The sequence below is a fragment of the Artibeus jamaicensis genome, unplaced genomic scaffold (assembly GCF_021234435.1).
Source record: "Artibeus jamaicensis isolate MK-2021 breed Jamaican fruit bat unplaced genomic scaffold, CSHL_Jam_final contig_511, whole genome shotgun sequence".
Classification (NCBI taxonomy): Eukaryota; Metazoa; Chordata; class Mammalia; order Chiroptera; family Phyllostomidae; genus Artibeus; species Artibeus jamaicensis.
Genome location: NW_026521866.1, coordinates 103,512 through 120,777, shown reverse-complemented (window position 1 = coordinate 120,777; position 17,266 = coordinate 103,512). Strand labels below are relative to the sequence as shown.

The window sequence follows — 17,266 nt, the reverse complement described above, 5'->3', positions numbered from 1 at the left end:
AGAACATCATAGCTAGAATAAATCTTTAAACTCATGTAATGATTTTTATGCCTTCCCCCCAAATCTTTATTATGAGAACTTTAAAGCTAACATGAATAACCACATTCCTAACTAAACTGAACAATTTTTAAATTGCCATATTTGCATTATGTACCCATATGCCCTTTTTTGGGCTGCACCATTTGAAAACAAGTTATAGACATTATAACACTGCACCCCTAATACTTCAGCAGGCCATCTCCTAAGAATAAATTTTTTTTCTTAAATAGCAGTGTCATTAGCACACATAATTAACTAACAATAATTCTTTAATAAAAATCAAATGTCAAGTCCATACTCAATTCTATTTAACCATCCTCAAAACATGGTAACTCTTTTTTTCCTAAGTAGGATCCAGTCAAAGTTTATATGACTGCTGCATTTTTTCACTCAATTGAGATACATAAAATTAATTGCCTTGCCAAAGACTATAATATTACTAACTGGAAGAATCTTTAGCTCTTAGATAAGTCTACGAGCTACCATATTTAGCCTTACAATACTTCATATAAAGTCTTAGCTGTCTAATTCCTCCTTAAATCAAGATCATCATTATTATGAATAAATTGCAAAACTGTAAGAAAAGGGATAGTTGTTGCTATGTTTAAAGGGATTTTTTTAAGCATGGGAAATAGAAAACATTTAATTCACTGATCATTAAAATAAAGAAAATCACTATATGAAATGAAAACACCCTAGAAATCTAAAAGGCCAAAGAAATCAAATTTCACCTTCATTAAGAAAAGTTATAGATATCCATTTCAGGCATTATGGCAAAATAGCTATCTTGATTGAACTTCCTGTTGTAACAACTACAAAGGCTTTTAAATTTCATCAATACACTGGCAAAAAAGAAATACCCAGAAACCAAAAACTCAAAAGAAAACCCAAGCAGAGAAGTGGAACACCAAGCAAACTTAGCTTTAGGGTTTCATAGTCTAGAGCAGTGGTTTTCAACTGGTATGCTACAAGAATTTTTAAAACATGCATAACTGCCTATTTAGTCAGGGACACTGACCTCTTTTCCCTTAAGCTGTCAAATAAAAAAATGACAACAGCCAATACAACAGCTGTCCAGTGTGAATGAATCAAAATGATAACTCCCTGGCCAGATGCTCAGTTGGAGCATCATCCTGTACACCAAAAGGTTGTAGGTCTGATTTCTAGTCAGGGCACAGACCTACATTGAGGGTTTGATCCCCAGTTGGGATGTGTATGGGAAGATAACTGATCGATGTTTCTCTCTTTCTCTCTGAAATAAAAACATATCCTTGGGTGAGTATTTAAAAAATAGATACCTTTGAAAATTTTTTGTCAGATCAGCAAAAAATAAAATTTTTTTTGTTACGCTGTGACATTTTTTAGTAATTAGTTTGTGTGCTATGAGATGAAAATGGTTGAAAATTGCTGGTCTAGAGGGGCAAGGGACAAAGCCCCAGGTCACAAGAGACATGCAAACCACATGGAGTTAAAAACCCAAAATGCTGGTAACTAGAAATTAAACCATCCCTCAAGAAACTGCTAGCCTAGAACTTTACAATACTTTGGGGGCCAAGAGGAAGGTATGAGGGGACTCTCTTTTGGGTCAGTAGCATTTCCAGGAGCTCTAGAGAATAGCAAAGCAAATCTCTTTCTGAAAAATACACCTTTAATACTAGCCTCAAAAAATTTCCATAAACAAATTTTTAAGAAGTATGAGCTAACAAGATATAAATAAAAACCATGAAATCATCAGAATAGCAGGCAATTAAAAAAAGAGATAGACTTTACACTTGGGTATTAGGTCTAAGGTCAAAATGCAAAATTAAAAATATTTAGAACTAAATGATGAAAATACTACTTACCAAAACTTGTGAAAAATGGCCCTGGCTAGGTGGCTCACTTGGTTGAAGGATCATCCCCCCAAACCAAACTGGGTTAGATTCCCAGCTGGGGTACATACCCAGGTTTGGCATACCCAACTGATGTTTCTTTCTTTTCTCTCTCGGTCTCTCTGTCTCTCTCTCTCTAATCACTAAACGTATCTTCAGGTGAGGATTTAAATAAATAAAATAAGAAGAAACTTGTGACAGCTGGCTAAAATAGTACTAAAAAAAAGGTATGATACCATCTCTGTAAAATTAGAATTACTAATATGTAATTCTATATTAGTTTTTCTAATTTAGAAAAACTAAAAACATTTCTAAATATAGAAAAACTAATTTCTATGTTAGAAAAACTAATATAGAATTACATATTAGTATGGCTGTATACATATATTTAAAATGTTGAAAAACATGTGAAGGAGGAATATACACTAAATATATAACAGTGGAACAAATAATGGAATGAACCTCTTGGAATGAATAGCAAAAATTGGACGTTGGGTAGAAATGAGAACTACACTTACATCTATAGCTTATCTCTACAAATAAAAATGAGAATAAAAATAATTTATTGAAGTGTAGAAAATGTTATTATCTGTTAATTCCTTGTGGCTATTTTCTGTATTGGATTGGCCGAAAAGACTGTTTTTCCCGTAAGGTGGCTCTAGTTAGTGCTTAGTTGTATCAAACTTCATTCAAAACAATTTTGTTAGGTTGCATGATGACAGCTGTCATATTGGCATGCACTTAAAGAAAAAAATTGGTAAATTGTCATGTAGCCATGTTAATGTTGAAAACTAAAGAAAATACACAACACTTTCAGCATATAATGCTTTATTATTTCTAGAAAGGGAAAAATGCAACTGAAACGCAAAAAAAGATTTGTGCAGTGTATGGAGAAGGTGCTGTGACTGATCAAACATTGTCAAAAGTGCTATGTGGCATTTCATGCTGGAGACTTCTCACTGGACAATGCTCCACAGTTGGGTAAACCAGCTGAAGTTGATAGCTATTAAATCAAGACTTTAATTGACAACAATCAACACTATACATGTGGGAGATAGGCAACATACTCAAAATACACAAATGAATGAAGTTATTGGTGAAAATGAAGAATGTGTCTTTTTAAAAAATTTTATTGATTATGCCATTACAGTTGTTCTATTTTTCCCTTCATTCCCTTCCACCCTACACCCCCCTCCCCCCACCATTCCCCCCTTTAGTATATGACCATGTGTCTCAAGTTCTTCAGATTCTATATTTCCCATACTATTCTTGCCCTCCCTCCTGTCTCTTTTCTACCTACTATGCTATTTATTTTCTGTACCATCTCCCCCCTTCTCCTCCTCCCACTCCCCTGTTGCTAACCCTCCATAAGATCTTCATTTCTATGGTTCTGCTCCTGACCTAGCTGTCCTCTTAGTATGCTTTTGTTTTAGGTGTGGTTGTTAATAACTGTGAGTTTGCTGTCCTTTCACTGTTCATCTTTTTTATCTTCTTTTTCTTAGATAAGTCCCTTTAACATTTCATATAATAAGGGCTTGGTTGATGAACTCCTTGAATTTGATCTTATCTGAGAAGCACTTTATCTGTCCTTCCATTCTAAATGAAAGCTTTGCTGGATAAATTAATCTTGGATGAAGGTCTTTGGATTTCATGACTTGGAATGCCTCTTTCCAGCCCCTTCTTGCCTGTAAGGTCTCTTTTGAGAAATCTGCTGACAGTCTGATGGGAAGTCCTTTGTAGGTGACTGTCCCCTTATCTCTTGCTGCTTCTAAGATTCTCTCCTTCATTTCAATCTTGGTTAATGTAATGATGATGTGGTTTGGTGTGTTCCTTCTTGGGTCCAACTTCTTTGGGACTCTCTGAGCTTCCTGGATTTCCTGGAAGTCTATTTCCTTTGCCAGATTGGGGAAGTTCTCTTTTATTATTTGTTCAAATAAGATTTCCATTTGCTGTTTTTCTTCCCCTTCTGGTACCCCTATAATTTGGATGTTGGAACATTTAAAGATGTCCTGGAGGTTCCTTAGCCTCTCCTCATTTTTTTGAATTCTTGTTTCTTCATCCTTTTCTGTTTGGTCATTTTCCTTCCTTCTGCTCCACTCCCTTGATTTGAGTCCCAGTTTCCTTTCCATCACTATAGGTTTCCTGTGCATTTCCCTTCATTTCAATTAGTTTAGCCTTCATGTGCTCCTCTAATTTGTGACTAAAATCAACCAGTTCTGTGAGCATCCTGATCACCAGTGTTTTGAACTGTGCATCTGATAGGTAGGCTAATTTCTTCATTGCTTAGTTATTGGCTCTGGGGCTCTGAGCTGTTCTTGAGCCATGTTTTGATCTGTTTGCACCTGTTATGTATGAGGAGAGAAGCCTTAGTATGAGGTGTTCACCAGGGCAGGGCCGCCCAGGTCGTTGGTTTGTGATGCTGTATATGGGGGCAGGGTCAGAGAGGGGCAATATCGGTCCCCTCTGCTCCTTCCCGCTGCTGGGGCCTACCCAGTCTGTCTCACTGCTCACTCCTTCACTGGTTTATCTGTGCACAAATGTGTGACCGTGGTCAGCCTGCCGCCTTGTGCCTTCACTGGGTTTGCCCGTCACCACCCCCACATCTGGGATCTGCCCTTGGCTGCCTGCACGCCTGGGTCGGAGGATCTTTTTTGCCCCACCTGCTCCGCTGCTGGCTCCACCCCTCTTACAGGTCTGGCTGAGTGTTTAGTTGTTGTTGGACTGCTGTACTATTCTGTGGTTTGGCTGCGTTTTTTTTTTTTTAACTAAAACTTTGTTGTCTTTAAACTTGGTTGTGCAAGAAGGCACAGTGTTTCTACCTATGCCTCCATCTTGGAGGAAGTCCCCTGAAGAATGTGTCTTATTTTACAGAAAAAACTGTACAGACTTTTTGGCCAATCCAATATATGTAAATTACTAAATTTTTCATAATTTAAAAGTTTTACAAATATATCATCTCCTAAGGTTAAATGCAAATATTTTTTAAAATAAAATTTTCAAAGCTATCTAGTGGACAGTTCTGTAGAAGCTAAAATTAGCATATTTTCCCCAGGCTGGTGTGACTCACTGGTTTGAACGACAGCCTATAAACCAAAAGGTCGCAAGTTTGATTCCCAGTCAAGGCACATGCCTGGGTTGCAGGCCTAGTTGCCAGCTGGGGGTTGTGAGAGGCAACCAATCAATGTTCCTCTTGCATATCAATGTAGCTCTCCCTCTCTTTCTTCCTTCTTCCCCTTTCTATAAAAACAAAAGAACTAAAATCTTTAAAATTGGCATACTTTTATGAAAGGTTTTATATTCTTTGATATTTCAAAATCAATGAACAGAATACCAAGAAACAAACAAATAAAAAGAAAAAGCCTTCTAGGTATTTATGTCAATAGTTTCTTCTTAATGTGTAATTCACAAGCCAACATTTACAGGATGGTAAAACAAGCATTTTAAATATGACATCATACAACTTTAATTTATATTTAGTGAAATACTCACATAGTAGTTGTCATTTATTTGAACCATTGGTGCATTTACACAGGCCCCTAAACATTCCACCTCTATAATAGTGAAAAGTTTGTCAGGTGTAGTCTCCCCAACCTTTATTCCTGAAAATATAAATGATCAGTGTAAGGACCAGATTATATTTTAATAGCAATATGATTTTAAAAAGTAAAAAGAAAACAAATCAACAACATATTATAGTGGTATATAAAAAGTATTGATGAGCACTAAATTTCTTAAAGAAAATAACTCCATATAACTTTACTAGAACATTCAAGGATTTCCTAAGTGAACTTACTCCTTTAAAAACAATCAAATTTCAGGGGACTCCTCTCCAGGGTATGTTGTACATCAGATTGCACGATTTTCATTTTGATTGTGATAATTAACAACCTACTAAAATAATTTATACTATCAGATTGGCAAAGGCTCAGAACACTGCTCATATCAAACATCACTAAAAATGTGAGGAAAACAATTACTCTGATATTTTAAGGGACGGCATTTTTGAAAAATAAAGTAAAATCTAACAGCAATTCTACTTCCTATAAACAATCTCATATAATAGGATAAGTATTCAAAGATAAGTATACATAAAACTGCGGAATAACCTGTTATAATAGAAAAATGAGACATACATATTATGCTGTAGTCAAAGTGTAAAAGCAAATTCAGACATATTACATTTATGTATTTAATAATGAAAAACTTAATGTAAAATCTAAAATTAATATACTCAACTTTTATCAGAATTTGTACCGTGAAGGCAGGGGGTGGAATTATGAATAGACTTCAGCTTTCTGCTTTATGTACTTCAATACTGCCCAACTATATTTACAACGTACAAGTACTTTACATTACATTTAGTAACAGAAATATATTTAAAATAATACTTTTTACTTTATTTGATATGTATAGTTATAAGTGGAGCAATAGAAGTTTTATGTAGAAAAAAAAAATCCCATTTCGAACTTCCTTCCTGAAGTACTCTTCCTATTCTCATATTCTATTTGTCCCAAGGCTAGTGTGAGAGAACAGAAGGACAATATAGTCACTTTTTTACATAGCACATGCTATCACAATGAAACTTAATTTTTCTAAACAATGACAACTTTAAAATTCTAATAAGCTTTTCTGGCATACTTAATGATTATAAAAGAAAAGGTGAAAATTCAGCTTTGAGGCTGAAAACCTTTATTTATGAAGAAATAAAGGTAGATAAAACAGGATGACAAAAGTTTACTCATGAACTACAGATCCAGTAAGATAACAAAAGTTGGAAAAGTCAGGTAGAAATGGGTCAACTCTAGAAAGACAATTCTAATTTTCATAAAAGTTTATAAATATAATGAGTCTCATACCAAGCTTTTTCTGAATGGCCTCCAGTATGCTGTCCGAGTTTCGAAGCATACAAGGTGTAGTAGTGCAGACCTGAATGTGATACTTTCCAACTGGCTTTCGATTATACATTGTATAAAAAGTGGCTACTTCATAGACTCTCATTGGAGGTACTTGTAAAACTTCTGCAACCTAAACATATGAGGAAATTTTAAAATAACATAAGGTTTAATAATTGAGCTTTAGGTATGTTGTAAAATGCATATTTCAGAGTTGCTTAAATATGGTAAAAACAGAAAAGTTCTTCAAAAGCAGAAAAGTTACCTGTATTTGGAATGTGTGAGGTATAAATCCTTTAATTTTCGCAGATGCCTTACACTTAAAACTACCCAGAGCCTAGAGGCTAATGGTGACCCCAATCCTCATCTCTGCAGAATGATCATTTTCCTCCAAATCTTCAAGTTTTTCATTATTAAGAATTTCTATTTTGATAATTTCAACGCATTATTTTGTAATTTAAAATTTCTAAATGTCAAAAATTTGGTGGTCAAACTCTAAAAAAATTAGTTTTCAACCTTTCACCATTTTTTCAAAAGAGCCTTCATGTTGCTGGTGATGTATAATGTATGCAAATGGTATGGTGATAGAAAAACAGTTGAGAATCAAAGCTTACCTACTAGCTGCTACTGGTTTACGTATCTACACACACATGCGTGCCTCTCCAGTACAATCCACGCATTACTATTTCCTATGGATCTTGCAGACTAGTAGTACTTCTCAACCTTTCACATCAAGGTATTTACAGAAAACACTTGTTTTGATATATTGGGCAGGGGATGTGGGGGTGTGGGGTATTCAGGACCAAGGGACTCACTAAGCACAACTCTCTTGGTCAGGGAAAGTCTGTTAGGGTACAAGGGATTTTTTAGCTATTTGTTAGGGCTGGTCCACACACAGTCTATGATGACTAATCCTGGCTACAACTTTCTTGATAATTTAATATTACTAATCTATCAAGTCTTAAGATTTGCTGCCAGGCATTCTTTATTTTAAAGATTTATTTATTTTTAGAGAGGGGGAAGGAGGGAGAAAGGGAGAGAAACAGCGATCAGTTGCCTCTTGCATTCGCCCAAGTGGGGGCCTGGCCTGCAACCTAGGCATGTGCCTCAACTGGGAACCCAATCAGCATCTGTTTGGTTCCCAGGCTGGCACTCAATCCACTGAGCCACACCAAGCAGGGCTGCTATCTGGCATTCTTAAAAATAATGTATATATCCTTGTTTTGACATGAAAGAAGAGCTCATTAAATGACATTTCAGATGGTATATATGTTGAACTTTCTCATATGAGGGATTCTAAAGGAAAAGTATTCTCAAAATATTTAATCACAGCTTACCTGTGATCTATTTGGTGATACTAAACTAGGTGTGTACTTCTAAATCTGAGGAATTCTCTCAAAATATACCTGCTGGAGCCTGAAAATATATACACTGGAGCCCTACCACTGGAAGTAAGGCTTTGATATCTAATTTGAAAAAGCTTCCCTGGGCCTGCTGCTGTGAACCACAGTAATGGTTAAGGAACTAATGCATGAATTTCTGGATTTCGTGTTTATTGTAAGGTTGGGCTTTTCTCTGGGGTCAAAGAGACAGTAGTAACATTGTCTCAAATGTAAAGCTGAAACAATCTTGATTTCATTCCATATATGTTATTCCCTGCTTTTCACACATAAACATCCAATTCAAAATAGAGCAGGACAATATTTTTTAAATGTTCTCATACCAGTTTCTCATTTATTTTATTTTGCTCTGCTAAACTCACCTCTCAGCAAGACTTCAAAAAAGTCTGTCATTATTAAAAACATATTTTTGCAAATAGTATCTATAATTTAAAAACATACCACAATAATTATTTAGAAAGTTGGCTACTGTTATAAGGAAAACAATGTGTAACCCAAAGAAATGTGACTTATTTTTTAAAAACCACCTGTCTATGTTTACTAAGTATAGTACCAACCAAGCTTGCTTTATAACACTTTTTCATAGTCGAAAAAATAATAGAACAGTACAGTATTAGGGTACTGTACAAAGCAAGTAAGAGATCAATGAACTAAATCTAAAATCTGCATTTGAGATTCCATTAGATAAATCAAGGACATTACTATTTTCCAAGAAAGATGATAATGGTCTACCCTAACAGACTAAATAAAATTTAGAAAATGAAAAAGAAGAATAAGAGCACATCTCTGCAAGATTCAGTCAAGTAGAAAACATGTTGAATTGAAAATAGTTCTGGGACTTCCCGCCAAGATGGAGGCGTAGGTAGATATATCATCCTTCCTCCCACAACCAAAATAAGGACAACAATTTAGAAAGAAAATAACAATCAGAACTGACAGAAAAGGGAACTGTATGGAAGTCTGAAAACCAAGGAGTTATTTTAACTCCTCTGCGCACATTCATCCAGACTGGTAGGAGAGGCGGAGTCAAGCCGCAGGGAGGAGAGGGGTTGCAGCAAAAAAAAGTGGCAGCACTGGGAGCGCAAGACAGCAGCGGGCAGACTCTGGGTGTGGGGTGGCAACAGGCAGACCCAGCAGGCCAGCGATTGTGAAGCAAGGCACCGCACACAAGGCAGCCAGCTAACCTAGCAGTCCCACATTTGTGCACAGATAAACCCAGGAAAAATTGGGGAGCAAGACAGACCGGGTCCCAGAGCCAGGAAATAAAGCTTCGAAACACCAATTAAATGCCTTAACTGGTGTAGCTCAGTGGATTGAGCGTCGGCCTTCGAACTAAGGGATCACGGTTCAATTCCCAGTCAGGGAACATGCATAGGTTGCAGGCCAGTTCCCAGCATGGAACATATGAGACGCAACCATACATTGACATTTCTCTCCCTTTCTCCTTCCCTTCCCCTCTAAAGATAAATTAATAAAATCTTTAAAAACAAATATAATGAAAATCTTTAAATAATATAATAACATTAAAAAAACCCACCAATTGAAAACACCTGGGGGGGTTGAAGCAGCGGGACAGACTCCTTGCCTCACAGGAGAGTTTGTTGGAGAGACCCACAGGGTCCTAGAATGTATACAAGCCCACCCACCCAGGAATCAGCACCAGAAGAGCCCAGGTTGCTTGGGGGAAGCAGCAGAAGTGACTAAAATCAGGTAGCAGAGAGGGGTACAAGCGCCACTGTTCTCTCTCTGACCCCTACCCCCATATACACTGTCATTGCAACCCAGCTACTGGGTTGCCCCACCCTGGTAAACACCTAAGGCTCCTCCCCTCATACATAACAGGCATGATAAGACCAAAAAAAAAATGGCCCAAATGAAAGAACAGATCAAAGCAACAAAGAGATAACCAACCTATCAGATGCACAGTTCAAAGCACTGGTGATCAGGATGCTCACAGAACTGGTTGGATTTGATCACAAATTAGATGAAAAATGAAGGCTATGCTAAGTGAAGTGAAATGAAGGAAAATGCACAGGGAACCAATAGTAATGGGAAGAAAACTGGGACTCAAATCAATGGAGTGGACCAAAAGGAAGCAAGAAATATTCAACCAGGACAGAATGAAAAAACAAGAATTCAAAAAAAATGAGGAGAGGCTTAGAAACCTCCAGGACATTTTTAAATGTTCCAACATCTGAATCATAGGGCTACCATAAGGAGAAGAGGAAGAGCAAGAAATTGAAAACTTATTTGAACAAATAGTGAAGGAGAACTTCCCCAATCTGGTGAAGGAAACAGATTCCAGGAAGTCCAGGAAGCTCAGAGAGTCCCAAAGAAGTTGGACTCAAAGAGGAACACAACAAGGCGCATCATAATTACATTAGCCAAGATTAAAATGAAGGAGAGAAGCCTAGAAGCAGCAAGAGATAAGGAGACAGATACCTACAAAGGAGTTTCCATCAGACTGTCAGTGGATTTCTCAAAAGAGACCTTACAGGCAAGAAGGGGCTGGAAAGAAGTATCCAAGTCATGAAAGGCAAGAACCAACCTACATCCAAGACTGCTCTATCCAGCAAAGCTTTCATTTAGAATGGAAGGGCCGATAAAGTGCTTTTCAGATAAGGTTAAGTTGAAGGAGTTCATCATCACCAAGCCCTTATTATATGAAATGTTAAAGAGACTTAGCTAAGAAAAAGATAAAAAACATGTATAGTAAAATGACAGCAAACTCACAATTATTAACAAACACACCTAAAACAAAAACTAAGCAAACAACTAGATCAGGAGGAGAACCAATAGAAATGGAGATCACATGGAGGGTTAGCAACAGGGGAGTGGGAGGTGGAGAGTGAGGGAGAAGGTACAGAGAATAAGTAGTATAGATGGTGGGGAGAAAATAGACAGAGGGAGGGCAAGAGTGGTGTGGGAAATGTAGAAGCTGTAAGAACTTATGACACATGGACATGAACTAAAGGGGGGGAATGTGGGTGGGAGAGGGTGTGCAGGTTGGAGGGGAATGAAGGGGGGAAAATGGGACAACTGTAATAGCATAATCAATAAATTATATTACAAAGAAAATAGTTCCTAGCTCTTATCATTTAGAAATTGTAATGTAACATTTGGGAAAGATCTTCACTTTAGATGAGGAAGTATGTCCAGAAAAAAATCAAGACCCCTCTTAGCTCAAAGTCAAATATATTTTCTATTTTCCATTATATCACATTGGTTTATTTGTTTTATGATTCTCATAAGAATCAGGTAATATATGGTTTTGTATAGCACTTTACACTGTAACATAATAACACACAATTGTAATTATATTAATGGAATATGAATAAACTTGATATTGGAATAGTGCTGAAAATATGACTAAAATGAATTTTAAATATGAATTGACTAACTTATATTGATCTTTCACAGAATTTCTGTAGGCTGTTAATTCCAAGGTGCCACAATCAAGTGTCATATATCACGTTTTACATTTTGAGAGACTGGACTAGGTACATGCAAAAAAATGAAACTAAACCACCAACTTACACCATACACCCAAATAAACTCGAAATGGATAAAAGACTTAAATATAAGTAAAACTTCAGATTATCTCACAATGCACTATTTTTCCCAGTATATCTCCTAGGGCAAGGGAAATAAGGTAAAAAATAAACAAAGGGGAGTCAAAGGGTTAAGTCAAAATTAAAAAGCTTCTGCATGGCTAAAGAAACCATAAACAAATGAAAAGGAATGACTGTAGAGGAGAACATATTTGCCAAAAATATATCAAACTAGGGCTTCATCTCCAAAATATACAAAGAACTCATACAACTCAACACCAGGAAGAAACAATCCAATTAAAAAATAGGCAGAGGACCTGAACAGACACTTTTCCTAGGAGGACATCAGATGGCCCATAGACATATGAAAACATGCTCAACATCACTAGCCATCAGAGATTCAAATTAAAACTACAATAAAGTATCACCTCACACCTGTAAGAATAGCCATCATTAATAATCAAGGGCTGGTAAGGATGTGGAGAAAAGGGTACCCTTTCTTCACTGTTAGTGCACTGTTGATGGGAATGCAGACTGGTACAGCCACTGTGGAAAACAGTATGCAATTTCCTCAAAAAATTAAAAATGGAACTGCCTTTTGACCCAGCGATTCCACTGCTGGGAATATATCCTAAGGCTCCCAAAACACCATTTCAAAAGAATTTATGCACCCCTATGTTCACAGTAGCACAATTCACAATAGCCAAGATTGGAAATGGCCTAAGTGCCCATCAGTAGATTAGTGGGCCAAAAAACGATGGTACATTTACATAATAGAATACTATGCAGCAGGAAAAAAGAAGGAATTCCTGCCCTTTGAAATAGCATGGATGGAACTGGAGACTATTATGCTAAATGAAATAAGTCAGTTGGTGAAAGACAAATATCATATGATCTCACTCAGAAGATGAATCTAATGAACAAAATAAACTAATGTGCGTGCAAAACAGAACCAGAGGTATGGAAACATGGAACAGACTGACAGTTGTAAGAGGAGAGGGAGAAAGTAGGGACTGACTGAAAGAATAGATTAATCAAAGAACATACATGCAGGACCCATGGACATGGACAACAGTATGGGAATTGACTATGGAAGTGGGGGTGGGCTGAGTCAGGGAAAGTGAAGGGGGGAAAATGGGACATCTGTAATAGCATAAACAATAAAAAAATAAAAACTCTACCTTTTCAGTTCTCAGCATTACTACGGGAACCAACAAAAACACAAATGTAGTTTGGGGAAACATATAAATGATTAAAGGTCTTCAAACTCTTATATTTTGACAGTCATGACTGTCAGAGACATTTCTACACAACAGGGTTACCATCCACAATCTCACCTCTTTCTGAGCAAAGGCAACAATAAAATTAGTACCTTGTTCATAGCAGAGATGGGCAGCCATCCATTCTGTCTTTGGGCTAAATCCAGGACTGGAAGCACTGCTGCTGCTTTATGCCCCTCTGGATAGTTTTTTACAATTGCTTCTATTCTCTGTATCAAAGAAAAAGCACCTGTTTTTATACACCTGAAGATACTAAATATTTTGTATATTAATTACAATGTTAATTTCATCATACCTTATAGTTTTCTGGTGTGAAATCAAATGGAGTATCTGGGTTATTCTCAGGAGTATCTCTGTGCTAATCAAAAGAAAAAAAGATATTCCAAAATGATTAAAATTCCTCAAAAGTGTGAATAACTTTGCATATTACTATACTGATCATATAATCATTTTATTTTCAAGAGACACAAATCTATCTATCCCTACATAAAAAACAATGTCTAAGGCAGTCAGAAAAAGACAAATAGCACATGATCTCACTTATAAAAACAATCTAATGAATAAAATAAATGAATGAACAAGAGAACCAAAGGCACAGAATCACAGAACAGACTGACAGCAGTAAGAAAGAAGGGGGGAGAGGGGACTGTTTGAAAGAAGGTGAAGGGGATTAGTCAAGGAACATACATGAAGGACCCATGGACATGGACAATGGGGTGGGGATTGACTATGGAAGTGGGGGGCAGGCTGGGCAGAGGGACTGAAGGGGAAAATAATTGGAACCATTGTAAAACATAAAAATAAATAAAAAATTTTTAAAAGAATGACAAAGCCAACTATTAAATACACGTGATGAATATGACTACCAAAGTAATATTAGCAGAATCCAAAATTTTAGAAATTTTAGAAGTCACCATTTAATGTTTAAAAGAAGTAGCTTTAGGACCAAAAAGCCAAACAGTTATCCAACTTAGAGAATAAGGTCTTCTAATGTAAATACCAAAACAGTACTAATTATTAGAAGCCTTATAAAGACAAAATTTTGAGTGTGAAGATATGTACATTTTTCCAAGAGAGGGTATCAAATTGTCAAAGGGACTCACTACCTTAGAGAAGGTGCAAAAACACCATCTCTTCCCTATATAATAGAAAGTAGTCAACAGCTAGTTTTCTGTAACAGAAACTAGCCAACAGTAAGATTTATTTTTTTCTCCATAAAAGATCAAGCCCTCTTTAAAAACTCACAAGAAATGGCACGTCAACAGGAAATCTTATGAGTCACAATGAGACGAATACTTACAATGATTAATGTTTTATATGTAAGGTGAACACAGAACTGAATCTCTTAATATGTTAACGTTCAGTTTCTCTTCGAGGACATAAAAGAGGAAAAATGAAAACTTTGAACAATGATCTCAAAAATTGCATATTTAATGTTTTTAGACAAAGATGATAAAATATAAAGCAGGAATTTACTTATCAATAGTATGCCAACTAACATTAAGATTCACCCTGGAAAATAACTGTTTATAAAACTATACCACTAACTCTAAATCATACAAGTCCAATAAACTGCCTTTAAACAATACTAGAGTAACACCTGAAAACTGTACCTTTGTCAGAGAAGGGGGATAAATTATCTTATCCTTTCTGAACTGTGCAACTAAGGAGGGGAGGCTATTGACCTATACCTGTAGTTAAACCCTGGAAACCAAAAATACAAAGGTCAACTGCCAATATATTCATTGTACTACTAAAATCCCTAAGTTTCTAACTAGTGCCATTTTGGGATTCCTCAAGTTGCAGCCTCAGAATCTTCAGTGAACAAACACCTAAACTTTAAGAACTCAAAATGTGAAATCAGGTTAGGGCTCACTCACAGTAATTTCACCAAATAATAATCTAAATTCTTATTCCCAGAGTTGCCCTGGTACCAACTTAAACTTGAGAGGTTCAGCTGGAGCCACACATCTTTTGAAAAGTAGTGAATTTACAATTAGCTATATTTAAATTCTCACAATGGCCAGGATATACCAAAGACATGGCTATTTAAGATATTTTGGATTATGAGAACAGATTTACCTCAATTTTCAAGTCTCTTCATTGTGAAGAAATCTAGTAACTTACCACAAATAAGGCTCCTCCAGCTCCATTTTGCACAGCTGTCTTATGTAAATTCCTTGTATATCCTCCCTAAAATTTTAATAAGGTTTAGTAAATCACAAGCCTTAAAAATTTTTCTTTATGGTAATACTTTAAGATACATAAATAAAAACAACAGAATCAATTTACAGAAGTAAAAGAACTTTAGAGACATGGTCTACCACCCTACACCGCACCCATTTTATTTTAGGAGAGGTATAAAAAAATGGAGATCCAAAAGTAAGGTTACTAACTTGCCTAAGGTCACATATAAGAGTAAATGGAAGAACCAAGATCAAAACCAAATCTTGAGTTCTGTATCCTTTCTACAATACTCCATTGGCATACATTTGTAAGAGTTAGCATACCATTAACTTACTGGCTTTTCACCTTTGTCTGAATCAAGTTGGATGCCAGCTTTCATTTAGTGTGGACATTCATAAACATGTTTTCATTTTGTACAAATGAGTCACATACTCTGTACAAATGAGTCTACTTTATCTCCCTTTTTCTTTACTTAGTTCAGATACGTCTGCCATACAAACAGTTTCAGAAAGCTGCTTATGATGGAGGCCATGCAGACTGACCATACTCAACTGTTTTGGAAGAAATCCATTTGATTCCCCTTTCCATTGCATTTCATCCTCTTTACTCTGTTGCTCCTTTCATCATTTTTACCTTCTCCACTCCCCACCCCTCCCCCCAGAAAAGTAGTTCAATTATTGTTCAGAAATCCTAATTTCTGAGTTATACTAATAACAGTGGTAGAACACTGGATTAAACCAAGCATGGAACTGGTGAAGATTTGGATCCAAAAAGAAGCCAAACATAACAGAGAAGTAAAGTGATATACAACACAATCAAATATTTAACAGTTCCCTAGGTCCAAATAATAATTCAGCTAAAGAAATAAGTTTACATACAGCATTTGCTTTAATTAACAAAACAAGGCCCAGGTGCAGAATGGGAGATACAATAAAATACGGGAGTAATAAGTATCGACATTGGGATAATGTAGAAGGAGAGCATTCAGTCGACTAGTGGTACACAGGGGGCTTCAAATATTTAGGTTTTGTTTCTCTGTTAGGCATCAAGTGGATACACAGTGTTTATTATATTTTTTGTGTCAGAGATATATGACTTTTTAAAAATGCAATGCATATTAAGTAATGATATGACATTTTATGTTATTATACTTTTATTCAATTTCTCCCAAATTGCTTCAGGGTTAATCTGTGAATTAAATATAAGGTTATGTTTATATCCCTGATTTGCCTGTCCAAAACCTGGACAAAAATAAACATTAAAACTAAGGCCATAATCCCCAAATAACATTATAACAACATAGGCATAAAGCTTTGAAGGAGTAACAGAAACTCACATTTACAAGACAGTTCCTACAACCACCTTATCTGAAAAGATATACATACACACATATTTTAAATCAAATAAGAATTTTTACTAACAGTGAGTTAACTAACTAAATTCCAAGAGAAAACAAAGGCTTTCACAGTAAAGTAAGGAAGGATTAATTTAAGAGGAGGGAAAGTATCCAGTCCTCTCTATTCTTATTCTAACCCAACATTTTCTGCTTGCTTTGCTGGCTTTTTATGTGCTCCCTCAGGTTAGGTGTTCTCAGGACTGAGTTCAGTTCTATGTTCTGTACTCTTCTACAGTTCTTTGCCACTGAGAGCTTATCTGTTTTCATTTATTAACTCTACACTGATGATTCTAGAATCTTAAAACACATTTGATTACAAAAAGTTAACAGCTTGAGGTCATGAATACATATAAATCCATGAGAAAAATGAGTAAATATAAACAAAAATGTCACAAAATTCAAACAGTTAAACTTATCAGTAATTAAAAACACGCAACTTTAAATGAGTTAACATTTTCCAGCTATCAAATTAGGAGAGATTTTTTTAAAAGATAACATTCAGTTCTGTTGTGTGTATGGAGAGGTGCTTATTATACATTAGGTAAAAATTGATAGTCTTTTAAGAAAGCAAATTGGCACCAAGCATGGACAGACCAAAGAAAGTTTCTATCTTTTAACTTAATTTTACTTTTAGAAATTTATCCTGTAGA

General features: G+C 35.9%; 1 protein-coding gene across 1 annotated transcript in view; it reads right to left on the bottom strand.

Annotated features, from left to right (window-relative positions):
* NDUFV2 (NADH:ubiquinone oxidoreductase core subunit V2) overlaps positions 1-17,266 on the bottom strand; it is a 47,537-nt gene that overhangs the window by 14,989 nt on the left and 15,282 nt on the right. The window contains exons 2-6 of the mRNA XM_037143332.2: positions 15,161-15,226; positions 13,329-13,391; positions 13,126-13,242; positions 6,767-6,935; positions 5,400-5,509 (exon numbers count right to left, since the gene is read on the bottom strand). Coding sequence (XP_036999227.2) covers positions 5,400-5,509; positions 6,767-6,935; positions 13,126-13,242; positions 13,329-13,391; positions 15,161-15,226 — 525 coding nt within the window. The remainder of the gene's footprint in view (positions 1-5,399; positions 5,510-6,766; positions 6,936-13,125; positions 13,243-13,328; positions 13,392-15,160; positions 15,227-17,266) is intronic.